The sequence below is a fragment of the Piliocolobus tephrosceles genome, chromosome 11 (assembly GCF_002776525.5).
Source record: "Piliocolobus tephrosceles isolate RC106 chromosome 11, ASM277652v3, whole genome shotgun sequence".
NCBI classification, from domain to species: domain Eukaryota; kingdom Metazoa; phylum Chordata; class Mammalia; order Primates; family Cercopithecidae; genus Piliocolobus; species Piliocolobus tephrosceles.
Genome location: NC_045444.1, coordinates 10059648 through 10085991, shown reverse-complemented (window position 1 = coordinate 10085991; position 26344 = coordinate 10059648). Strand labels below are relative to the sequence as shown.

Genomic DNA, 26344 nt, shown 5'->3' with positions numbered 1-26344 from the left:
TGAGCATGAGGCCGTTTTTTAATACAAGAAAAACATTGCTCTAGAACAGGGTTCGCCTTTGCTTCAGGGCCTAACAGTTTATTTTGGAGCCACAAGGGTAAGGAAGCAGGTCAGAAATGACTTTTAGTGTAACCCTATCTGTAATTAAAAATAAATGCTGTCATAAGATCAAATGTTATCAAAAATCAGTATTTTAAATTAAATTTACCCCGAAGTTTCTTTCAAAAAATATTTGTAATGTTCTTTTTGAGTGACGCCTTTGCCCTGCTAGAGCTGAAGAATGTGATCAATCGGCTTGTTGAATAATCCTGCACAGTAGGCATTCCGCTGAAGCCAACTCTAGCTGGGGGCTCGGGAGCGAAAGACACAGATGGGGCCCTGCCGCCCCTCGAATCGGGTGGGCGCGCCAGTCCCCGGTGCATCAAGAGGCTGGCCCGGCCAGGGGAGAGCGGCTGGCACCGAACCCCACGCACTTCCCCGCGGGCGGGGCCGGGCAGTTGTCGGCTCGATTTAAAGCTGGTCTCGAAGGCTGCGACCGGTCAGGCGAGGCGAGGCAACGTGAGCGAGGGTGCTTAGGGAGAACAGCCGCGGGCAGCTCAATGCTGGGTGGCCAACGCGCGACGGGGCCCGGCAGCAACCCAGCCGACAACCCGACCCGGATCCCGAGCTGCGTCGCGGACAATGCCGCCCGCCTGTCCCGGACTACGACTCCCGGCGGGCTCTGCGACCGCTCCGGGGCGGCCCAGCGTGCACTGCGCCGGCCAGCTTGACAGCCGGGCGCCCTAGTCGGCTAGCTCTGCGCCCGGCCAGGGACGCTGGCCTTCTCGCGGTTTTCCCCCGATGTCTCTCTTTACTCCAACTGCCTGAAACTCGGCCCCACGAATGGCAGGCAGCGTCCAAAATTCAACCCCGTAGAGCCAGCATCAGCCAATAAAGCGCACGGATGGAGGCCACGTGACAGCAGTGGCCCGGCCCTCCGGCTGAGCCCAGATCTCTATGGTTTCCGCGGCTCGCTAGAGGGAGTGTGGTCCACTGGAGGACTCCCTACATTCTTCCTCCATTACCTCACTGCCTCCGGTGGCTGCTGGGATACCGGAGGACTCGGGTCCCGGCTCGACTCAGTCCTCCAGCCGCCCGGGGAATACCTCTAGTTCTTCCCGGCCGCCGCCGCCGCCCCGCCGCTTCCTCCTCCGCCAGCCGGCCTCCTTCGCCCCGCCCCGTCCGCGCCGCGCGTCCGGCCCGCCCGCGGGCCAGCTTCTCTCGGGAGCCCCCACCCAGGCGCATGGCTCCATGAAGCAGGAGGAGGAGGCAGAGCACGAGAGGTCCCGTCCGCCCCAGCCGCGTCTGGGCCAGGAGAAAAGGTGGGAAACTCGGACTGCGCCGCGCCCTCCTCCTCCCAGCTGCCGGGCCAGGCCTCCCTCGGGCCGCCGCCGCCTTGCCCGCCGGGCCTGTTCTCGCCGGGTCGGGCGGCGGAGCCGGGAGGAGACCCCGCGGTCCTGGGGCGAGGGTCCCGGGGCAGCGTGGGGGAGGGGTCCCGGGCGGCGGGGGGGCCTCAGGCCATGTCCCAGCGGAGGGCAGGGTGTCGGGAGGCACTGCCGGGGAGGAGCGGGCGGCGCCGTGCCCCGGGCCGCGAGGCTCGGCTCCCGCTCCTGGTCCTTGTCTGCACTCCCTCCAGGAAGCAGGCTCGCTCGTTGTAAAGTTTGGTGGTCTCCGGCGCCGCCTGGTGGCCCCCACCCACCGTCCCGCCGCCCCCTCCCCCGCCCGGCGTCTGGATTCCACCCCCGCGGCTCGGCCCAAGCTGCTCTACCCGTCGCTCCGTCGTCTCCCCAACTCTCCAGCGCCTCGGACCCTCTTTCCTCATACCCTCGGTTTTCACCTTTCACCCTCTCCCTCGGCCTGCTTTTCCCCTCCCTGCTCTGGCCTGTCGTTTTCTTAACACTCTTCACACGCGCGCTTCCTCCTCCTCCTCTTCTCTTTTTCCCACCCCTACCCTTGGGCCCTCCTTCCTTAACCTCCGCCGGACCCCTGTTCCGTGATCCGTCCACCTGACACGCTGGGTTTCATGCCTCTCTCTTTCCCAGGCTGTGGGTTGTGCCCTTCACTCCTTGCCCTCCTCCATTCCCTGTCCTGATCTGAACTCCTCTCCCTGCCACGCTCCCTCACCCTTATCCCTCTGGGCCTTATCCTCTTTCACTGCCCTCTCCTAGGATAGAGTGGGTGGGGCCTCTCCCACCCACAGGAGATGTAAACAGTCTCCTGTTTACTTACATCTTTGGGAGTAGCTCCATTCTCTACTAGTGGGGAGAGTTGGTGAAGAGATCAGGAAGAGTAAGGATGAATGACTCTTAGCAACATCAACAGTGACCCTCTCCTCCTGGCTTAGCAAGATGGCCTGCCCTCAGGTCCCTGCCTCTGGCGTGCTGTCCAGTAATGCTTCAGTGCTTTATCTGTGTTCTGAAACCGGCAGAGAGCCTTTAAATGGTCTCTCCTGGCTTGAGAGCAACTTTTGCTCTGCATCGGTGGTGGGGAAGTTTTAATGCTCGAGTTCAATAAATCAAACCTTTGATTCTCACCATCCTCCCTTCTTGTTGATGACGCTAAGGATGAGATGATTCAGGGCATGGGACTGCACTGCTGCCTCAGATTTAGAGTTTGAAAGGTTTTGAAATAAGGAGAGCCTGTTCTGTAGCTATTTGCTGTGCCCGCCCCCCCCCCCCCGCCCCGAAATTGCTCTGTGAAGTTGTGGTTTTTCAGAAACCGTGTCTTACCTCTGCCCTACCTGGGTGTTTGTTCACTGCACCTGCCATTTCCGTCTTAGGTACAGGAAGAAGGAATGGAATCCGAAGGAAGAAACTTCGTTCCAGAGACAAAATAGCTCCCCTCCTCTGTTGTAGCTGTTCCTCTGGCAATACAAACCTTTTGCTTTCAGTGAGTATTATCTTGGACATATTTAGAATAGAGCATCGTTGTAGTGTTTGGTTTTAGGCGTGTGCTAGGATTTTGGGATGTAGGTGTATTTTGTTCATTCGTATTTTTCTACTTCCGTGAGGGGGTCCTAATGTTGATGAAGTTTTTCCACTTACTCCCTTTTAAAATAATTTAAAAATGCAAGTTTGTTTTCCATACCCCCGTTAGAGTGAGCTAGGTGGTGGCGTGGCATGATCTTTCCTTTATATTTCTAGTGTGTAAGGTCTGGCTCCCCACCCTTCCCAAATTCGTTTCTCAATATGACCAAAAAGGTTGTCTTAACTTTTAGGGTAGTTAACTCAGAGGTTAATGCAGTTCCTGGTCAAAGTCAGTTATTGGTTCTCTTTTCTATAGTTTCAGTCCTCAAAGACTTTTGGAACATTTTGTCCTAAATTTGCAATAGTGATGATATTTCCCTGAAAATCCCATCACAGATTTGAAAATAATTAAAGTTTTTCACTGTAAACTTGACACAAAGTTCTGGGGAAAAATTATGACTGCTGTGTCCTGTGAAGTTGATGAATGATAGTATGCCGACACTGTGAAGTTGATGAATGATAGTATGCTGACACTTAGGAGAGAGTTTTCAGAGTGCTTCACTTCTCGGTGGAGCCCCCCAGCCCCCTGACGGATGTAGGGGACAAATGTTTTTATTTTACAAATGAAAACTGAGGCCCAGAAAAATCTGGCACCTTGCTACAGGTCACATAGAAAACAGAGGGGAGGTGAAAAAAGTTTTGACTCCTACGTACATGTTTTTCTTTAAGCTAAATTGAAATGAAAATGTGTAGTTCTGGCCAGGCACAGTGGCTCACACCTGTAATCCCAGCACTTTGGGAAGCCGAGTTGGGTGCATAACGAGGTCAAGAGATCAAGACCATCCTGGCCAACATGGTGAAACCCCGTCTCTACTGAAATTACAAAAATTAGCTGGGCGTGGTGGTGCGTGCCTGTAGTCCCCAGCTACTCTGGAGGCTGAGGCAGGAGAATCACTTGAACCTGGGAGGTGGAAGTTGCAGTGAGCCAAGGTCATGCCACTGTACTCCAGCCTGGCAACAGAGCGAGACTCCGTCTTAAAAAAAAAAAAAGAGTTCTTTATGTTTTTAAAAATCTATAAAGCTTAAAAACTATTGTTGCCAGGCATGGTGGCATGCATCTGGAGCTCCAGCAACTTGAGAAGCTGAGGCAGGAGGATCGCTTGAGCCCTGTAAATAGCCACTTTAGCCTGGGCAACATAGCAAGACTTCATCTCTTTTTTTTTTTTTTTTTTTAAAGTCTGGGCACAGTCGCTCATGCCTGTAAATCCCAAAACTGGGAAGCCAACGCAGGAGGATTGCTTGAAGCCAGAAGTTCAAAACCAGCTTGGTCCACATAACGAGACCCCGTCTCTACAAAAGGAAAAATTTTTAAAAATTAGCCGAGTGTGGTGGTACATGGCAGTGGTCCCAGCTATTTGGGAGGCTGAGGCAGGAGGATCTCTAGAGCACAGAAGTTCAAGGCTACAGTGAGCCATAATTGCACCACTGCACTCCAGCCTGGACCACAGAGGGAGACCCTGTCTCCAAAACAAAAAGGAACAATTATATAGGTAGGTCTGTGATTTGTGGGGGAAAATTTTCATACACCAAATGTTTTGGGTGTGTGTATGCTGGGGGTTTCAAAAATAAGTGATTATTTGGTGTGGTTACCAGAATGTATGTGGGTTTTTCTGACTGTTTCCTGGAATAGTTCCATAAGTAGGACAGAATTATAGCTCAGGTGCCATTTCAGTACCCATAATATAATTATTAAATTGAATTTCAACTCAACTCTGTGTCACAAAGGAAACAACAGCTTGTTCCCTTTTGTGGAAAGCTTGATTTGAGCAAACATCTGAATGCTAAATGATAACAGAGGAAAATGCAGAGACCCCCTTTTTCTTGGCCTTTTTCCCACCTCTCAAATCTTCATGAGGTCATGCCCTCGAATAAGCTGTTTTGAGGCATGTCTTCAAAAGGTGAATCTAGATTTTTTTCCGACCACCTTTAGGCTTTTCTAGATACTTTAATCTGATGGTTGTGTAAACCTAACTACTTTGACAACAGTTTTTTAAATTAGTATTCAATATCTATCAAGATGTCTACAATAATAGCGTATTTAGCAAGTTTAGTCTCTTTTTTAGTGTATGTCTGTAAGTTTAAATGAGGACTCTAGTGGAATAAAACTGTACAATTCTCAAGGCAGCCAAGTATTTTTCTCTGTGTTTTCTGGCATCTCAGAATGAAAAGAAACAGTGGATGATTAATTAGACGCCATTGCTCTTCAAAGAAGGAAACCATCAAGGTCATGAGAGTAATAATCCCACGTTAATAATATGATCTTTTAGATTACAAGGCCATTCTTAATGGAATTGCATTATGGGGGTGTTATTTCTGTAGAAATCGTAAGCACTCAGAGCTGTGTTCTTTTTATAACCAATGCTACTTTTATCAGTGGGGTAGGGTAGTATTGGTAACAGCAGACACTTACTAGATAGTAGTTATGTGCCACAGAACTGCCAGGTGGTTTTCGTGTCTTTCACAGCTCACAAATAAACCTCTGTGGTAGCAGGAGCCCAAGTCCACAGAGATGTGAAAACTTGCCTGAGTTGCGTAGCTGGTACGTGGCAAGTCAGACTTGGGATCTGAGCTGAGATTGTAACTTCAGAATCTAGGCTCTGTCCCCTGAAGAGGGCAGCTGCTCTGGGAAAATGTGAATTATTGTTTTCAGTGGACTTAGTAGCCTTGGAAGGGACCTGCAGTGAGAGAGGAAGGTCCTTTTGCCCAGCCAGACACATGAGTGAGGACATCATCACATCTTCATGTCAATAGCAGTCTCAATACCTGGTTTGTAAATATTAGCAGTGTGTGAGAAATAGTCTGTATTAATCCCTGAAACCACAAATGGCCACCCAGGCAAATAAACTCTCCAGTGGGTAGTTCTGAAAGTGCTCCGTCATTCAAAAAGGAACAAATAATTCTTCCCAAACACAGTTTAGATTGTCTGATCTATCAAAAGAAAGCCTTGAACCACCTAGAAATGGCACCCAAAACCAGTTCCAGAACTGACAGCTACTGTTAAGGACGACAGCTGCCAGCATACATTGGACCAAGAAGTGAATTTAGGTGATAGTTGACCTAATTTTTAAAATGAATTATCCACAGTGGCTATCCATTTTGCTGTGAATAATTATTAAACTATCCCTTGGTTTAGGCTGAATAGAATGGAGATTGTTGATAAGAATAGGCCCTTGTAATTTAGTCATCCCCAGGTTCTGCGATACTCCACTGTCAGCAGGCAAACTTAAATTACTAGATGTGTAGATAAGATTGTTGGTGACAATCAGCAGTGTGTGTGTGTGTGTGTGTACTGTATGTAGGGCACCATGTTAGGTGTCGTGAAAGATGAAACAGATGCCCCGCGGCCTCTCAGGCTCAGGGTGATGCTGAGTTCAGTGCTGGGTTTTCAGTTGTAAGCTGCTCCAAGTAGCAGGGCAGTGCTCAGTGTCCCCACAGAGAGGGCAGAAGAGTCACAGAGTGGCCCTTGTTGCGGGCCCTGATGAAGTTCAGGGCCCCCTTGAGTGTGTACATCAGGTGGAGAGGAGAGAACGTCTTGCAAGCATAGGTCAGATGAGGACACCGCAGCATCACTGAGAAAGGCTGGTGACTTTAAGCACTGAGGACACACTTTATTTGATGCCTGCAAGGTTAGGAGGTCTTAAGAGGTGGTAAAACAGTGGTTCCTGTGATTTCTGCCAGCTTTTTGTGGAAGCATGAGTATTGTTTCCATATAGTGGAAACCTAGTTTTAACTCGCTTATTCTTATTGGTGATGAACAGGAAGAAGAGGGGATCACTACTGTGGACTCTCATCATGGCCCTTGAGCTGAGCTTTGTACGGGTAACCAGCAGAAGTCCTGAAAGGGTCTTGGTTATATATACTTTTATAAAGCAAAGGTGTTTACACCTGATTTCAAACTTTTTTTGTCTTTTTCCTTCCATTTTTGTGGAGAATGGGGTCTTATTATGTTGCCCAGGCAGGTCTTGAACTCCGGGGCTCAAGCTATCCACCCGCCTCTGCCTCCCTAAGTGTAGGGATTACAGGCGTGAGCTCCTGTGCCTGGCTTCTCTTATTTCAGATGAACCAGCTTCACGGTAATTTGTACTACGCTCACAGTACCATCCTTGGTAGTTTTTATAAAGTTTGGCAGGGAAGTTTGGCGGGCACAGATTTAGAAGAGGTAGAGCATGGCATTAAGTGGAGCATTTGTTTTTAGCTGACCAGACAGATAGTCTGATCTATTAGAATGCTATTAGTTTGAAGTACCTTACGCTGTACTCAGAAAGCCGGGCTGCTGGAGGACCAGGTGTCTCTTGATCATTGCAGGGCAGTGCTGAGAGCCGAGTTAGCTGTGATGAGACACCTACATTGTTGGAATAGGACTAGAGAATCTCGAACCTAAAGAGAACATTATGATGAAATTCATGGATGGTGGTTGATGGTTAAGAAGCCTTTGTTTATTACCAGCAGCTTGGTTTACTTTACATTCTTTGACTATAGTTGTTGTATATTAGGCCATTTTTGCATTGCTATAAATACCTGAGACTGGTAACTTATTTTTAAAAAGAGGTTTAATTGGCTCAGGGTTCTGCAGGCTGTACAGAGAGCATAGCAGCATCTGCTTCTGGGGAGACCTTGGAGCTTTACTCATGGCGGAAGGCAGAGAAGGAGCGGGCACATAAATAACAAATGCAGGAGCAAGAGAGAGTTGCGGGGAGGTGCCACACACTTTTAAATGACCAGATCTTGAGAGAAGGCACTCACTGTCATCACTATCAGGACTACAGCACCAAAGGTTGGTCCTAAACCATTCGTGGAAATCCACCTGTGATCCAGTCAGCTCCCACCAGGCCCCACAGCTGACATTGGTGATTACAATTCAGCATGAGACTTGGGCGGCGACAAATACGCAAACTATATCAAGTTAATATTTGCTTTTTGTTGGCAGATAAGTAGAGTATTGGCCCCCTCAAAAACCCGCCTTAAATAATTGTGTAGAAGGATGGGAGGTGGAGAGAGTAGGTGACGCACAGAGGTATAGATGAAGTAAGATTGGCCATAGGTTGGACATTTTTAAATGTTGGGCTCATTATACTATTTGTGGAGTATACTGTTTTCTCCACTTTGTACATGTTTGAAATTTCCCATAGATTTGAATTTATGGAATAAGCTTTATAAGAAATGCCTTCTTTTTTTTTTTTTTTTTTGAGACGGAGTCTTGCGGAGCCTCCCAGGTTCCCGCCATTCTCCTGCCTCAGCCTCCCGAGTAGCTGGGACTACAGGCGCCCGCCTCGTCGCCCGGCTAGTTTTTTGTATTTTTTTAGTAGAGACGGGGTCTCACCGTATTAGCCAGGATGGTCTCGATCTCCTGACCTCGTGATCTGCCCGTCTCGGCCTCCCAAGGAAATGCCTTCTAATATATTTTTGATGCAGAAAATATCTTAACTCTGCTCTTGGTCACTAAGATTCAACTGAGACTGTCAGTTGAATTGGTTACTTAGTGGCCTCCAGAGAAATGCTTGGGTCTAAAGGGCCAAAGATTGTGGTTGGTTCTGTTCATTGCAAGTCACAGCTGGAAGATGTGGGGCAACTGTAAACACTAGACGTCAGCTGCCACTGCGGTCAGTGATTGTATGTGGTGTGCAGCAGACTCTTCTAGACTTGAGTTCATCTGCATTGGTGTGGTTTGAAAATCCCTTCTGTTGCTCTGTTATGGGATGTTTCACCAGTCAGGTGGCTGATACCACCTGGAAGAGAATGTGTGAGTTGTTGCCTCCATCTCATGACATGTAGCTTTTCCTTCAGATGTGGTTTGGTGTAATGAGAATGATGAAAGGCTTTTTTAGCTTTTGCATTTTATCCTTTCCCTTTGATTTTCTGAATTCTGAGGCTCTAGAGGTCCAGAGCCTCAGGGCTCTGTTAAAACACCAGCTCTCTGGGAATACGGTCCTACTGCTTCATCCAACCTGTATCTCTACCTTGCTGCCCACAGTTGCACACAAAGTAGAGTCAAGTGAGAACTCAGGCCAGTGACACCCATCATGGATTCAAATGACCCTGGGATGAGGGGATAATTTTCCAGGGGATGGCTGAGATGTTGACTTTGGGCTTCGTTTTTCATGGTTTTTTCCCAGCTCCATTTTTGTTGTCAAGATTCTATAAGCTGTTAGATTGGTTCTTAACATACCCTAGAATTTAAATTTTTATTTATTTATTTTGAGACAGGGTCTCCTGGGCTCAGGTGATCCTTTTGCCTCAGCCTCCTTTGTAGCTGGGACCATAGGTGCGTGCCACCATGCCCAGCTAATTTATTTTATGTAGAGACAGATGTCTCACTTTGTTGTCCAGGCTGGTCTCCAACCCCTGTGCTCAAGCCATCCTCCCACCTCAATCGACCTCCCAAAGTGTTGAGATTATAGGTGTGAGCCCCCACGGCCAGTCCAGAATTTAATTTTTTTTTTTTTTAATCCTGCCCTAAAGAAAGAGACTGAATCCAGTGGATATTATTGGCAGGACTCATTCTTTCTTGTAGTTCCAGGCCATAGAGCCTGATACATAGATTGCGATCTAAATCCTAGCTCTAGCCCAGGTACAGTGGCTCATGCCTGTAATCCCAACATTTTGGGAGGCTGAGGTGGGCAGATCACCTGAATTCAGGAGTTCAAGACCAGCCTGGCCAACATGGTGAAACCCCGTCTCTACTAAAAATACAAAAATTAGCCAGATGTGATGGCACGTGCCGGTAGTCCCAGCCACTCAGGAGGCCACGTAAGGAGAATTGCTTGAACATGGGAGGCGGAGGTTGCAGTGAGCCAAGACTGTGCCACTGCACTCCAGCCTGGGGGCCAGAGTGAGACTTCATCTCAAAACAAAACAAAACAAAAAATCTAGTATGCCACTTAGTGGCAGTGTGGACGATGTAAAACGTAAAATGATGGTAGCATCATCTGCCTTGTTGAGTGCTTTAGAGGATTCAGTGAAACCCTGTTTGAAGAGTGTGTACTCCGTGCAAGTTCTGCTGTAAGCCCAGAGTGCACAGCCAAGTACTGGTCACCCAGGAGTTGCCCTCCTAGAGAACAGTGGACAAGAGCCCAGATGATAAGAGCAGCTGAAAGTATAGATGCTTACCACATGCCAGTCACTGTTTTAAGCCCTTTACATATATATGCATTTATACATATATACATATATATATATATATATATATATATTTTTTTTTTTTTTTTTGAGACAGAGTTTTGCTCTTATTGCCCAGGCTGGAGTGCAATGGCATGATCTCAGCTCACTGCAACCTCTGCCTCCAGAGTTCAAGTGATTCTCCTGCCTCAGCCTCCCGAGTAGCTGGGATTGTAGGCATGCGCCACCATGCCCAGCTAATTCTGTGTTTTTAGTACAGATGAGGTTTCTCCATGTTGGTCAGGCTGGTCTCGAGCTCCCGACCTCAGGTGATCTGCCCACCTCGGCCTCCCAAAGTACTGGGATTATAGGCGTGAGCCTCTTTACATATATTAAACTTACTTAATTCACCTAACAACCCTAGGAAGCAAATACTGTTATTATTCCTGTTTTGAGGAAACTGAGGCAGAAAGAGGTTAATCATGGAGGAACCAGGATTTGAGCCCAGGCCACCTGGCTTTGGAGGCAGCATTTTAAAAAACCAAGACACTCTGCTTCCTCTCTCAACAGTCCAAATAAGACGGTGACATGCATGCTCAGAAACAGTGTAGTCATTGGAGGTTTTATTATATCGAGTAAATAAGCCTTTCTCAAAAAGAAGCCAGCTGTGGCTCACACCTGACAGCTCCTGGGGAGGCTGCAGTGAGAGGATCCCCACCGCACACTGCACTGCCCCCACCAACCCTATTTTTTTTTTTTGAGACAGGGCTTTGCTCTGTTGCCCAGGCTGGAGTGCAATGCCATGGTCTTAGCTTACTGCAGCGTCAACCTCCTGGGCTCAGGCAGTCCTCACACCTTAGCCTCCCGAGTGGCTGGGACCACAGACATGTGCCTCCATGCTCAGCTAATTTTTTTTATTTTTTGTGGAGACTGGGTCTCCCTGTGTTGCCTATACTGGTCTCAAACTCCTGGGCTCAAGGGATCCTCCTGCCTCGGCCTCCCAACATGCTGGGATTACAGACATAAGCCACCGTGTCCAACCAGTGGGTGGGATTGGGGTGGAGGTAGGGGATACCTCCCTTGTGGCCAGGAATTTGAGACCAACCTGGGCAACATAGTGAGACCCCCATATCTCAAAAAAAAAAAAAAGCTGGGCATAGTGGTGCGTACCTGCAGTCCCAGCACTTTGGGAGGCTGTGGCGGGAGGATCACTTGAGTCCAGGAGTTGGAGGCTGCAGTGAGCTATGATTGTGCCACTGCACTCCAGCCTGGGTGACAGAGTGAGACTTGTCTCTCGAAAGAAAGAGAGAGAGAGAGAGAAAGCCCCTATTTCAAGCAAGACATTTAAGTGTACAATTCTTGGGCCACAGAGAGCTTTGATCTCAATCAGAAATGCCCTAGATGTATATGGTGTTATGAAATCAGCACATATGAAGAACATAAATAATCTTTATAAAATGTTTATATCATTCAACGTAAAGTGACAAGTTGTTTGGAAATAATGGCATTGCAAATGGTGTGTAAATATTTGATTTGAAATTTAAAAGGTTAAAGAGTTTACAACTGAAATACTATTTGTAGATCAACGCCTAAAAAGATAATTATACACTACATGTCCAAATCACAGGGGAAAATTTAGGTAGGACAATGCAAATCTCTCTTTTCTCTCTCTCTCTCCCTACCCCCACTTCCCCTTCTTTCTCTCTCTTACCAGCTAAAACAATAACATACAATGACTTGAGAGAAAGCTTAGTTTTCTGTACTTAGAAACTTCACTATTGTCAACATTGAAATAACTAGGCTCTATTTCCTAATTCTGTTGAGGAGTGACATTTTTTGGACAACAGAGAGGACCTTAGTCGTGTTATGGCTATACATTTTTACCGCGGGCTTTTAAAGAAAAAAAAAAATCAAAAAAAAAATTCCCTTCTTTCCGTTCGCATCATCAGCTAGGAGGAGGCTGTGGCTCCCCAGCCCATGTGACACCACATTTTGTTAAGCTGGGTGGCTTTGTATCTGTCTGCCTGGCTATGACAGGGCAGAAACTGCCACCTCACAAAAGGTCTGTGAAGCTTGGGTCATTCATGTGAATAAAGGTTTCTGCTAGGTTGCAGGTTTTTTGAATGGGGTCTTGAAAGGATAGGGAGATGTATAGAAATTGGAGTCAGTTCAGAGGGGAACCGAAGAGAATGAGGGGGCTGGAGGAGGAGAGCTGCAGAGACAGAAAGGTGGGAGCCTTGTGTTAGAAGATGTGCCCTCTTCAGAGTGACAGCCAACTGCTTTTCATCCTCGCTGTGGTTTGGGGCTGAAAGTACGAAGATAGATTGTAGTTAGTGATGAGGAAAATGCACAAGGATGTGGTTAACAAGGAAAATCATGGAAGTTCCTCTGGAGTTCTTTAAAAATAGGATGGTTCAATTTGGAGTCTCTAAAAAAGGGAGAGACATCACGATGATGAGTCTGACAGGTCGTGCGCAGTCCTCCAGGCGGTCTGGAAATGTCCTCGGCCAGCTTCACGCTGGCTACTGCCCCACCCTGTCTTCCGCCCTGGGGACTCTTGGGGAACAGGGAGCTGCTTGGTGCCTGCCTCCATCCGCGGTAGTCATATGGAAATTTTGTGGAAAATAAAAATTAGTTCTCTTTTAAGAAAAGATTAGGGGTTTCTTCTCCTGGTCTGTGACCCTTTTTGATCATGTGACCTGGAGGTTGCAGTGGGAGAAGGAATTTGACAGCTCTTAGCTGGTCCATGCAGACTCTCTCTCTTTGATGTTTTTTCTCTCCTTTTAACTAACCATTCCAATTAATGCTTAACTTCCTCATTTTGGTTAGGGTTCTGCAGCATTCCAGACCTCGAGCACTGAATCAGGATGGGAAAAAGACGTTGTGTTCCCCCACTCGAGCCCAAGTTGGCAGCAGGCTGTTGTGGGGTCAAGAAGCCCAAATTATCTGGAAGTGGAACGCACAGTCACGGGAATCAGTCCACAACTGTCCCCGGCTCTAGTTCAGGACCTCTTCAAAACCACCAGCATGTGGACAGCAGCAGTGGACGGGAGAATGTGTCAGACTTAACTCTGGGACCTGGAAACTCTCCCATCACACGAATGAATCCCGCATCGGGAGCGCTGAGCCCTCTTCCCCGGCCTAATGGAACTGCCAACACCACTAAGAATCTGGTGGTGACCGCGGAGATGTGCTGCTACTGCTTCGACGTACTCTACTGTCACCTCTATGGCTTCCCACAGCCACGACTTCCTAGATTCACCAATGACCCCTAGTGAGTAAATCAGGTGCTGGGGCCACTGAGGAAGGCATGGCAACATCTTTCTGGGGTGATTCTTTCAAGAGGTCTGCTGCTTGGAAATCTTTATTATCATTTGAGGAAAGGGTAATGGAAAGAGAATGATAAGAAATGTCCAGACAATATTTAAAACATTCAGTGGATTCAGTAATGGAAGGGAGCAGTTCCCATTTGGAGGAGGCTGTAGGCTTGTTAAAGTAATGTTCTGGAAATCAAGTGAGTTCATTCTTGGCTCTTCTGTTAGTTCACATGGCAGTGGGTAGGTCATTTAACCTTGCAAGTGGGGAAGTCACACCATACCATTGGGGACCCCCGTAGTGTTGAAGTCCGGGTGAGTTGGAAGTCTGAGGGCCAGGCTGGAGACTAGGAGCTCTCATTCATTGGGATCTGTGAGTTGGTTGACAGGGGTCCCCTCACTTTGTTCATGAGAAATCCCTTGGTAAAGCTGTAGGGCCACTGACATCCCATCAAGAAAATCAGAATCTGCTTCAGTATTTTTAGTTCAAAATTCTTTGTTGCTTGTCCCAAGACCTCTACTGGTCTCAGTGACTTAAATAAGCAATATGTATAAAGTAAACTGAAAAAATCCGTGCTAGCATATTCTTCTTCCTCAGAAATGGAAGCTGCTTTGAAGAGCATTGCTATTTTTTATTTTTGTTTTGGCGCCATGCGTTTGGAGTATTCGCTGATATGAGACTATTCATTCCTCAGTTGTTGGTTGCATACAGAGACTGCAAAACTTTGGCTGGGGCATGGAGAGGGTGTGAAGAAAAGGAGCCTTTTCCCTTGGGAGACCTGTCAGGTTGGCAGATCACACACGCACAGCGCTAAGGGGAAGTTGTTCTCTGTGAGTGCGTCAGAGGAGAGGAAATGTGGAGGGAAGTGTGCTCGGTGTTTTGGGAACTGTCGCCCTGGGGTAACGTGGTTAGAAAACACCTGACTGAGCAGGTGGAGATCCCAAGCCTGAGTGAGATCCAGGGTGCCCCGTGTAAGAGAGAGACGCCGTTTGGAAGAACAGGTGGTGATGTGGGTGTTTAGGGAAGGTTTAGGCTGTCGTATTCAGGGCTTTGCATTTCCATCCTGCAGGCAATGGAGGCCTTGTCTTGAAGGATTTTTCAGGAGGCTTTGGGGCTGCAGCATTGGCTGGTGCTGTGCAGGTGCTTTATTGGAAGGAAAAGATGGCTAGATGGGAGAGCTGCTGGTGAGGCCCTTTGTGACAGTGATCAAAGCAGATAACTTTGAAAACTTAAGTTGCTTCTAGAAATTATTAACTCAAGAATCTAAGAGGTAAGGGCGTTAGTATGGAGAGATTTCAGGAAGAGGGAACAGGCCTTGAAACCTCTTGCTAAAAAATCTGTCACTATCAATCTGATATAGCCTAATGAAGTGTGACTTTGGCCTAGAAACAGAAAATGGCAACTGCTAATAAAAAGTTTCTTGGCTGGGCATGGTGGCTCATGCCTGTAATCTGTAATCTCAGCACTTTGGGAGGCTGAGGTGGGAGGATCGTTTGAGCCCAGGAGTTCAAGCTTAGCATGGGCAACATAGTGAGACCCCCCCCATCTCTATTTTTTTTTTTTATCTATTTTTTTTTTCCTTTTTGAGACAGAGTCTCACTCTTGTCGAGGCTGGAGTGCAGTAGCGCAATCTTGGCTCACTGCAACCTCTGCCTTTCAGAATCAAGCGATTCTCCCACCTCAGCCTCCTAAGTAGCTGAGATTACAGGCGCCTGCCATCACGCCCAGCCAATTTTTATATTTTCAGTAGAGGTGGGATTTTACCATGTTGACCAGGCTGGTCTAGAACGCCCGACCTCAAGTGATCCGCCCACTTCGGCCTCCCAAAGTGCTGGGATTACAGACGTGAGCCACTGCACCCAGCCTTTTTAAATCTTTTTTTAAAAATTAAAAAAGGGGGAGGCCGAGACGGGCAGATCACGAGGTCAGGAGATCGAGACCATCCTGGCTAACCCGGTGAAACCCCGTCTCTACTAAAAAAATACAAAAAACTAGCCAGGCGAGGTGGTTAGCGCCTGTAGTCCCAGCTACTCGGGAGGCTGAGGCAGGAGAATGGCGTAAACCCGGGAGGCGGAGCTTGCAGTGAGCTGAGATCCGACCACTGCACTCCAGCCTGGGCGACAGAGCGAGACTCCATCTCAAAAAAAAAAAAAAAATTAAAAAAGGTTTTTTGAGGAAACTTTTTTTTTTTTTCTGAAAATTTATTTTCAGAGATATTTGTAGTTTCGGAGATATTTGTAGTTGTCAGGGGCGGACATAATCATGGAAGCAACATGAGATTGCAGATGAGCAGGGGGCTGTGCAGGTGAGGTGTGTCATCATGAAAGACAGAGCTGGGGAGCATGGCGACCTGCATACATAGACTTAGGGAAGAGGAAACTGGAGAATTGGAAGAAAAAGTTGAGTCTTGGGTAGAGAAAGAGGAAAGTAGCATGTCCATTTGGCAGCAAAGCGAATTAAAGTTGTCCGCATGGAACATGGGAACCATTACATGGAGCCTTTCTTCATGCTGCCTTGTAGGTTTCCTGTTTCCAGCCAGGGGCTGTGCCATTTTCAGAAAGGCAGAGAGTCCTTCGGGTAGCTGGCAAGTCCAAAAAGAGGGATTTTTGGCAATAACAGAAATGAATAGGGACAAAGCCAAAAGGTTTTGTTCTTATCCATGATTAATTTGGGGCTGGAGAATGTTTTGTGTTTTGCTTTTTTTAGTCCGCTCTTTGTGACGTGGAAGACAGGGCGGGACAAGCGGCTTCGTGGCTGCATTGGGACCTTCTCAGCCATGAATCTTCATTCAGGACTCAGGGAATACACGTTAACCAGGTAATGACACCAGACATTAAGAACTGTAGATAAATTGGCTAGAATCAGAAATAGCTGCCTGACTTTATTTCTTCTAAGTGATGTATGTTGAGTTTTCTCTTTTTGGTAATCAGGACATGTAAGGGGCTTAATCTGGTGAGTCACTTATCAGTTCAAGTACAGACAGTTAATAGCATCGAGTTGTTTTTAACATGTTAGTGTTGATGAACAGTAGATACTCTCTGAATAGCTCAAGATTCATAAATATGTGGGCTCTGTGGCACCTGATGTTGGCTCCTGACTCCAGAGCAGCCTTACCTGTGTTTTCTGTCCCCCTCCAGTGCACTTAAGGACAGCCGATTTCCCCCCCTGACCCGAGAGGAGCTGCCTAAACTTTTCTGCTCTGTCTCCCTCCTTACTAACTTTGAGGATGCCAGTGATTACCTGGACTGGGAGGTGAGAACAGCCGCATTTGGAACTCTGCATCTCTCGTTGCATTTGGGTTCGGGTTAGTACATGGCAATGTATCTCCTTCATTGAGAGAGAGGGCATAAGAATGTGAAGGCTCAGTTTGGAACCAATTGTGGGCAACATAGGTGACAGAAGAGGTGCTCCTATACCAAGAGTAGGCAGAAATGTCAGTGTAAAGGCTTGCTTCTCCTGATTCTCCCTAGTCTGCTTGGTTTACATCCTTCTCCATGTCTAATAAGAAATAAAGGAGTAAAAGAAAATATTCCAGATCCCTCTTGGCAAGCCTTGGAGTAAAAGTTTTTGTTTGCTTGTTTTTTTTTTGAGACGGAGTTTCATTCCTGTTGCCCAGGCTGGAGTACAGTGGCATGATCTCGGCTCACTGCAACCTCTGCCTCCCGAGTTCAAGGGATTCTCCTGCCTCAGCTTCCCAAGTAGCTGGGAATACAGGTGCCCACCACCATGCCCAGCTAATTTTTTTTTTTTTTTTTTTTGAGACAGAATCTCACTCTGTCGCCAGGCTGGAGCGCAGTGGCACAATCTCGGCTCACTGCAACCTCCATCTCCTGGGTTCAAGCGATTCTCCTCCCTCAACCTCCTGAGTAGCTGGGATTACAGGCGTGTGCCACCACACCCAGCTAATTGTTGTAGTTTTAGTAGAGACAGGGTTTCACCGTGTTAGCCAGGATGGTCTCAATCTCTTGACTTCGTGATCCACCTGCCTTGGCCTCCCAAAGTGATGGGATTACAGGCGTGAGCCACCATGCCCAGCCGTTTGTATTTTTTTTACTCGAGATGGAATTCACCATTTGGCCAGGCTGGTCTCAAACTCCTGACCTCTGGTAATCCACCGGTCTTGGCCTCCCAAATTGTTGGGATTACAGGCGTGAGCCGCTGCGCCTGGCTGAGTAAAAGTTTTTATTAGGAATCAGATGTGAAGGATCATGGCCCCAGATAAAAACCTAGTGGCATGCTTATTTAACGATGAGTTACTTGAAGAATTCATTTCTCCTACCTTCATATTCTCAGAGGTGGCTACCCATACTCTCGACCCTTCCCTAAAAGCAGAACTTTCTTTGGCCTCTATACCTCCTGAGATAGAATTAGTTATGAAATGCAAGAAACTCTCCCTTTTGTAGGCCTGTGTTAAGCTGGTCAGGAAATAATGTGGATTTATATGTGGGGACTGAAGTTCCATTAGAGTAAGTAAATGCCATTTACTTGGTTGTACTTTTTTCTATAGGTAGGGGTCCATGGGATTCGAATTGAATTCATTAATGAAAAAGGTGTCAAACGTACAGCCACATACTTACCTGAGGTTGCTAAGGAACAAGGTGAGTTGGATGAATGGGATTTTAATGACAAGTATCATTCACAGTGGTGCCAGTTAAAGGGCAAGAAAGTGAAATGTGTACATCTTTCAGCCCAACTGCAACTAAGAATGAGGGCCTTTCTGCCTCTCAATACCTGTCAAATTCCTGTAGAACCAAGGGCAAATTTCCAAAAAGGTCTAGGAGCTGGGAAAAGAAAAAGGGTAAATAAGTCACTTACTCACCTGCTATTTCAAACACTTCTTTTCAATAAATAGTTTTATTTCTTGGCCCCTTGAACTACAGTGGCAATTGTAGCAAAATACTACGAATCAACCTGACCATATTCTAGAATTCAGTAGGTATCGAACTTTGGATGACAAATCATTGAACAGTGTTGTACATGGCAAAGGGTGTAAACATAGTCCCTACTGTTTTTTAAAGAACTCAGTAGTCAGCCAGGCGTGGTGGGTTACTTCTATAATCCCAGCATTTTAGGAGGCCAAGGTGGGTGGATCACGAGGTCAAGAGATTGAGACCATTCTGGCCAACATGGTGAAACCCCGTCTCTACTAAAAATACAAAAATTAGCTGGGCATGGTGGTGCATGCCTGTAGACCCAGCTACTTGGGAGGCTGAGGCAGGAGAATCGCTTGAACCCAGGAGGCAGAGGTTGCAGTGAGCCGAGATCGCGCCACTACACTCCAGCCTGGTGACAGAGCGAGACTCTGTCCTCAAAAAAAAAAAAAAAAAGAAAAGAACTCAGTAACCTTGAAGTTCTTCTGATGGGGACGTTAAAGGTAGGGTGGATCGAGCAGATTTTCTCTTTAAAAGGATATCTAGAAGGGTACCTTTACATGTTGTGTGTGCATTCTCTGATACGTAGTGCAGTTTTCCTACTTTCTTGGAATTAGTCTGTTTTTGAAAATAATATGTGAAACACAGTATTTGTTGGGTATGAACCTAGAATAGAGAAAAAATACCCAGTGAAGTATATATCATGAGCAAACGTGGAAAGCAATTGCCAGGTTGGTTTTTTTTCGCTTGTGCTTTAACTTTTTCAAAAGCAGTGTATATGTGGCATAAAAGCAAACCTTTTAGCCACCTCTTTTAGGTCATAAACCTAACACTCTGTACAAGGAGGCATACCATGTTTTGTAATGAGGAGGTGTAAATAATAGGTAAATAATCAAATTACTTTTGCCATTTGAAAGTTGGTTGGAAAAATAAAAACTTTGGAGCGTGTAGCATAGTAATTTAGGGGATTTTCTTTGGTTTTTCAATTTGATGAAGTTGGTTTTATCTGTTAAGAAAGAGGCTGGGCACAGTTGCTCACATCTGTGATCCCAGCACTTTGGGAGGCCAAGGTAGGTGGATTGCTAGAGCCCTGGAGTTCAAGACCAGTCTAGGCACTGTGGTGAAACCTCGTCTCTACAAAAAATACAAGTTCAGCCGGGTGTGGTGGCGCACACCTGACAGTCCCAGCCACTTGGGTGGCTGAGGTGGGAGGATCATGTGAGCCTGGGAGATGGAGGTTGCAGTGAGCCAATGTCGCACCACTGCACTTCAGCCTGGGTGACAGGAGGGAGACCCCGTCTCAAAAGAAAAAAAAGAATGTGCGAGAATAACACAACAGTATATGCATGAGCAACTTTCCTGCCCTTCCTGAGGGAACAGCTCTTTCCTTCCTTCCTTCCTCACCCTCTTCCTGTCTTTCTCTTTTTATCTCTTCCTTAAGACAGGGTCTCCTCCTATCTATCACCCAGGCTGGAGTGCCATGGTGTGATCCTGGCTCACTGCAGTCTTGACCTCCTGGGCTCAGAGGATTCTCCCACCTAAGCCTCCTGAGTAGCTGGGACTACAGGCGCATCCTACACGCTCACTTAATTTTTGCATTCTTAGTAGGGATGATGTTTAACCATATTGCTTAGGCTGGCCTCGAACTCCTGGGCTCAAGTGATCCTCCTGCCTCAGTCTCCCAAAGTGCTGGGATTATAGGTGTGAGCCACCACACCCAGCTAGCTTCTTTCTCGCTGTCAATACAAAACAGGACTCCTAAAAATCATCAAGTTGAAGGAAGATCACACAAAGAAATAGAAGTTGCAGAATTTACATTCCTCTCTTCCCACAGAGCAGCCTTGGGTACCAGCGCTAGGCCAATAGGCTGGTCTAAGTTGGAACCATGTTTGTTCCTAGATAATTATACTGGGGTAACATCTGACAGGAAGGACGCAGGAGCAGGGAGCCTGGGGACAGCCATTATGGCATGTGTCGGGCTATCATCTCATGTCTCAGAGTCTCCACGGGACTGTCAGACAGACTGGGCGTCAGGTACGTGGGGGTCAGTGCCCAGGGCTTCCTCTGCCCTAGCAGACTTGGCTGCTTCTTGAATCCCATTTCTCTTCTTGCACGGGCCACATAAGAGCATGCCTTACTCTTAGATGTGCATTGACCTCAGAGTGGCCTCTCTCCTCCTCAGACTGGGATCAGATCCAGACAATAGACTCCTTGCTCAGGAAAGGTGGCTTTAAAGCTCCAATTACCAGTGAATTCAGAAAAACGATCAAACTCACCAGGTAAGCCATTGTCTTGTTTTCCTTATCATTTCAGTTTAGTTGGGGTTGAATGGAGGATGACTTTGATGGGATGGGGAAGAAGTTTTCTCTCTGAATGTCCCTAAATCAAAGAAGTGTGGGTGAAGTTCAAGTTTTGAGGAAGCAGCAGCAGCAAAAGCAGAGACTCTCCCAGCATCCTGTGCGTCTCCACAGCTTAGCTGGGGGCACAGTTGGAGCAGGCTGTGGTTGGCTTTGCCAGACCCACGTGGTTGGCAGGCTGAGGGGGAGACTGAGGTTAGGAGACAAGGCTCTCTCTGGAAGTCCAGAGTCAGTTGAGGTGCCGCTTTCTGACCACACATGCAGTCAGGTGGCAGGAGATGCAGGAGAGTCAGAAAATGCTTTTTACAAGAAGTTAAAAGGAAATGCCTCTCATTTGGGGGGAATACTTCTAGGAGAAGGTTGCCTAGCATAGTAGAATGCAGTTGGACTTGGAGTCGGAATCCCAGCTCAACATTTACTAGCTGTGGGACCTGAGCCAGTTATTCTACCTCTCTGAGCCTGTTCCCTGTCTGTAAGATGTGAATGATAATACCTTAGAGTTGTTTGAGGCTGTGCCAAGGTAATGTATGGAAAATTTCTAGCCTGGGGCCAGTCAGCATTGTAGGTGTTCAGGAGATGTTAGTTCTCTTCTCATCCCTGTTGAAATCAGAAACGCTGAGAGGTTTAGCTTCTATGGGCTTCTGTGGGCCTCTTTGGGGCCCCTCATCTGTGAAATGCTGAATAATCATATACTATCACAGGTCTGTTTGGAAGATGACCCAGTGTTTTTTAAATGCTTTGGATTCCAAAAATTTTTAAAAAGCAAAAAACTCTTCAAATACAAAGCATTATTATTATTATAATTTATTTGAACAGCCATTTCCCTGTCAAAATTCAGGAATAATCACCTTGCAGTGGAGGAGTGATTACAGTGGGAAAGAGATGGCTCTGGGTAAGGATTGTCACACCCAGCTCCTGTGGTCTGTAGTAGGCTCCATAGGTTTGTAACACCCCATGCTTCGCATCCTGACTCATGGCTCTTTCCAGAGCACAGCCAAAGTGCTATGAATTCTGTTCGGACGACCCTGTGATATGGCATATTCATCTGGGGAGTGAGCCCTATCCTATCCTATAGAACCCCGAGGATCCTTTAGCCTGCTTCGGCAGACTCTGACCCCGAATTAGGTATCTGTGTCCCTTTTAGTTATAATAACTTGTTTGTTGCTCTTATGCAAATTGAGGTTGCATTTCTGTCAAATGTATCACGTTTACTCTGAAAGTAGATACGCAGTTTGCACTGGGTTTTGGTGCAGCCATCTTCCAATCTGCCACCCGTGTAATTTGACCTTGAAATTCTTCATCCAGACCCCAGTAGCGGATTGCTTACGAGCAGCCTGATGATAAGCACGTGTAGTGTTTCAAGGTGGGATGTGCTGAAACACATTCTCAGGGGGAATCGTGATTGTGCTTTTTCATCTTGTTCATTTGTAATAACAGCATTGTTTTCTTGTGCCGTCTTTCATTTTCTGTAAGTAAGATTGCTCTTGGTCTTCCATTTTATTCTTTCAAAATGTGGAATAAGCTTTTGGTTTTTCTCTGCTGAGTGACTTTACAGAATGAAGCGTTTGGGGTTCCTAATACCCTTTCCTGTTTCCTCGTACAGGTACCGAAGTGAGAAGGTGACAATCAGTTACGCGGAGTATATTGCTTCCCGACAGCACTGTTTCCAGAACGGCACTCTTCATGCCCCGCCCCTCTACAATCATTACTCCTGACACGCGGCTGCATGACCAGTCCCACCCCCCTGTGGCCGCCAGTGGCTATGACATCATTGGAGCAGATGCCTCCTCTTCCTGGTCCAGTTACTTCTATTACTGCACCATTTTATGATGCTAGCTTCCGTTGCCAAGTCTGCCTCCCGCTGACTGAGGGAGGGTAGGGTTACCTTGAATGAAACAGAACTTGAGGGGCCCAAGCCTTATCTCAGCCTTTCCTCAATATGGGGTTCTGTTGGATTGGGGCTCCTCCATGACTGGTGGGAATTACTGTGTGGGTTCAGAAGACCCTTGTCTGGTATTTGCCACATGGGTGTTGGCCACACGCTGGAAGCTGAAATGGATGATCCCTGAAGGTTGAGCCCACACACACCCCTGCAGCCTCCCCAGATGAAGTAGGTGTATTCCCCTGGCAGTCTGGGCAACGGAGACCAACAAACATTTTTAGGTTGTTTTAAATTCCTTTTTTTAAACTTCCAGTTTATTGCGTACCAAGAGTTGATTACAACCTCCATGCTTCATAAGCGGACGCCACGTTAGGGTTGGACGTGGGCACCACGAGTCCTTCGAGGCTCCTGGACAGAGACCCACATCACGATCGGAAGCCCTTTGGGTGGCGTTGCAGATCTCATTGCTCAGTAGGCCGTGAAGATTTTCATCCTCATCCCACTCTCAGTTGGATTTTTTGGCACTCTTCCTGCATTGAGTCTCCTGATTACTGTACAGAGCTCCGTGGTGTAGCCTGCTGAGGAATGGAATAGAGGTGTGCATGGGAGGTCCCGACGTCATGACTGCACGCAGGTGTGAAAGGAGAGACCCCTTCTGCACCGCCCGGCTACCTCACTCCTCTGCTGGTAGCAGTGCCTATAGCTGGACCTAGGTTCTCAGAAGCACACATGTGCAAACAAGCGATGGAGCTGGGCTTTAGGAGGACACATCATAGGAGAGAATCCAGGGTCTCTGAGCTGGTTTTCTTTTCAGGCAGACATCTGAGGGGCCTGTAAGCAGGGGAGTTCCTTTTTCTAGTTTGCCTGTAGAAGTGGGAAGACTGTTGATGTTTCTGTCCTTTACAGGACTTCAGAAAACAGTGGTGTAATTACACAAGGTGGATCTTTATCTTGCCTAACATGCTGGGAATCTTCACCCCACCAGGGCAAATTTCCAAATAGCTCATTTTATTCTAGGTCTTTCAAACTTTCATCTGACATATTTCCCTTTCCCATTGTTGCTGATTTCCAAGTCGCTGTCAGCAATGTTTTCCTCTCTCCTTGCCTATTCTTCACTCATTTGGTGGCAAAGTTCATAGAACTAGGGGACTTGGAAGATGCTTTGAAAATATTGTTACAAAGGCACTGCTAAAATGATTCACAGGAAGAGTGGCCAATTGGAAGAAGGATCCTAAGGATGTGACACTGGTTTTCAACAACATGCTTAGAGAACTCTTGAAGTGGATTGGGTGTCAACCCAGTGAACATAATGTTTTTATTTAATTTATTTTTTGCAGTTTATGTGGTGATGGTGTGGCTTTCCGAAATGGGCAAATATTCAAAAGATCTTTTGCGTTTTCTTCCAGGAATGGGGAAGGGGAGTGGGGGCACAATCTGAGAAAGGACACCTGTGCTGTTCTAGGCATCGCTGGCAAGTTTGTGGGAAGGGATGGGTAAGGGTGAGTGGGTGTGCTCCACACCGTCCTGTGCTGCTCGAGAGGACCTGGGATGTGCGAGGGAAACGTGGGTGACGGTGCCTAGGCTGCGGCCCTTCACTGCGGTGCTGGGTTCCTGCAGCCTGCTACGTTTCCCTTGGCAATGTAAATGAAGATGGAGGGGTCATTTCGTGATTTCCTGCTGCTGAGAATAAATGTCTTGTTAAAAACATGTGGCAACGGTTACTCTTAGGTGCCATGGATTGATGTCAGGGTGGTCAGCTCTGGACTAAGCCACCCACCTCCAATTTGTACAACAGTATTGATACATAGGGCTACACTCATTACTGTTCAAGTGTTCTATGTTAAAAGTTGTGTTTAATTTCTAAAGATTAAAAAAAGCAAAAAAATTGGTGCTAAACCTTCACCCCTGAGCACGCTCAGTGAGACTGGTCATGCAAGCATTTACAGTGCCATGCTCCTCAAGCCGATTTTTTTTCTTGTAGAAATGTTGCCCTATTTGTCTTCTCCAATGTATGTTATTTTATTTTATTTTATTTTATTGAGGGGGGGTAGGAAACCTGCCATTTAAGAAAATGAATAGAAAATTTTAAAACCCGAGAAATGGGGAAAAAAAAAAAAAAATCAGTGCACAAGAATCGGGCTGGTTAGGCCCAGCACCACACTGAAGTGGGCTCAGCGGTTTTGGAGTGAAGAAGCCTTACTCCCTGCACATTCCCTCATGCTCCCACACAAGTCCAGCAATGGAAATGCTTGGGCTCCTCTTGCTTTGTCAAGGGGACTCAGGAGTCGACCAAGGGAAACCATTTGGCCCCGTGAGGAATGGACATTGTCAGTGTCCGTCCTGAACAGGGCCTAGTCAGGAAGCGGTCTAGAAGTGTACAGTTGTGGTCGCCTCATGAAAGTGTGTAGCAGGTGGCTCTCAGGAAAAATACCAAGTCTGGATCATCCATGTGGCAGCTTTGCATAGGGAGAAGACAGCTCCGAACTGGAACTGAACTGCCTTCTGCATGCTTGACCAAAGCAGTGATGAGGGTGGCCAGTACCTGCAGTGTGCATGGTAGGTTTAAAGAAAAGGGAATGTTTTCTGCTGTTTCCTTTGTCCTTGGGCTGCTCAAGCTGGACAGTAGGTAACCACTGTTTTCAAGGACCAGCCCAACTTCTCTGGCTTGGTTCGGAGTTCGTTTCATCCCTAGCTGTGAGTGCCTTTTGGTCTGGAAAGTTGGCTTGTCTCATAATACCCACAGCTAGGACATTCTCTCTGTAATTATGAATTGTCCTTGTTTTCCATTAAAAGAGAATGTCTTTGATCACTAGAGTTTGTCGGTGTTGGATTATTTCCACTGTGAGATTCTTAAAACTTTTTCGCTTCATAATAAAACAACTCATGTTAGAGACCCTTTCAACATGAAAGGTTTGTAGTTGAGACATTACATATATTTTATTGTTTATAATAAAAAATCATCTATACAAAAGTCCTGGGTGTTAATATTTTGCACAAGATCTGTTTTCCATGATGTGTTGACATCTACAATTTCACTAACTGTTGATGTTATTTTCTATTGAGATTCTGGAGCCTAGGGAGCTGTGTTCTTTCTGTTCATTTCGTTCTTATTTCCCTGAAGCAAGAGACTATATGGCCTTCAGTGCAAAGACTTCAGACCAATTCTTTGTATTACACTTGGTTGCCTCTTGGCTATATAACTTCTGAGTGCAAATCATTGAACTCTTTAACGAAGTATTGTAGAGAATAAATCATAATGGATACATGTTTTGTCCTGCCTCTTTTTTAAACATGTGACTTGATTTATATGGAATGGTGGTAAGTTGTCTTATTTTTGAAGACAGACAACAAGATAGTATTCAGTCAGCTTGGATGTCTTCTGTGCTGCTCGTGACCCCACCCTTGTGTATATTTCTGTGGTTGGTGGCAATGCCACTGGTGTTTTAGAGCCAAGTTCCGTGAGCAATCACTCATTAGCCCTAAGATTTGGGTTTCTCCAGACAGGTTCCTTGTGAGATTTTTCACATGAGACTGACCTTACCAAAAAAGCCAAAATCTCTTGAAGAGGAAAAACCACTAAAATTTAATATAATTTGGTGATGTTAATTCAGGCAAAGACCCTGGGACGTCCTGGTGCAGTCTGACCTACCCAGTTTTTGGTTTTGGATGACCCAGAAAAGATGAGATGTGTTTAGAGAAAAGGACATCTTCAGTTTAGACTTTTTTTTTTTAACTTGGCAAAAATAATTTAGTATTCCA

At 46.6% G+C, this 26344-nt stretch overlaps 1 protein-coding gene and 1 pseudogene across 4 annotated transcripts; one reads left to right on the top strand and one right to left on the bottom strand.

The window, feature by feature from the left end:
• Positions 1 to 6632, bottom strand: LOC111551595 (annotated as a pseudogene).
• Positions 1215 to 25848, top strand: AMMECR1L (AMMECR1 like). Of its 4 annotated transcripts, XM_023225587.1 has the most exons (9): positions 1224 to 1361; positions 2819 to 2928; positions 12990 to 13434; positions 16182 to 16292; positions 16613 to 16727; positions 17983 to 18073; positions 20246 to 20380; positions 20529 to 20625; positions 22307 to 25848. In XM_023225587.1, exons 3-9 carry the CDS (start codon positions 13028 to 13030, stop codon positions 22416 to 22418), a joined length of 1068 nt encoding a protein of 355 aa, XP_023081355.1. In that variant the 5' UTR covers positions 1224 to 1361; positions 2819 to 2928; positions 12990 to 13027; the 3' UTR covers positions 22419 to 25848. The 4 variants fall into 4 exon arrangements, with proteins under 4 accessions (XP_023081358.1, XP_023081355.1, XP_023081357.1 ...); XM_023225590.2 differs by lacking the exon at positions 20246 to 20380 and having other exon boundaries at positions 1215 to 1361; XM_023225589.1 differs by lacking the exon at positions 2819 to 2928 and having other exon boundaries at positions 1230 to 1361.
• The last annotated feature ends 496 nt before the right edge of the window (positions 25849 to 26344 follow it).

Excerpts from the sequence above, each read along its gene's own strand:
- AMMECR1L (XM_023225587.1), top strand. The coding sequence starts at position 13,028 with ATGGGAAAAAGACGTTGTGTTCCCCCACTCGAGCCCAAGTTGGCAGCA. Across the intron at positions 16,728-17,982 it reads GTGATTACCTGGACTGGGAG|GTAGGGGTCCATGGGATTCG; the intron begins GTGAGAACAGCC and ends TTTTTTCTATAG. Across the intron at positions 20,626-22,306 it reads AAAACGATCAAACTCACCAG|GTACCGAAGTGAGAAGGTGA; the intron begins GTAAGCCATTGT and ends TTCCTCGTACAG.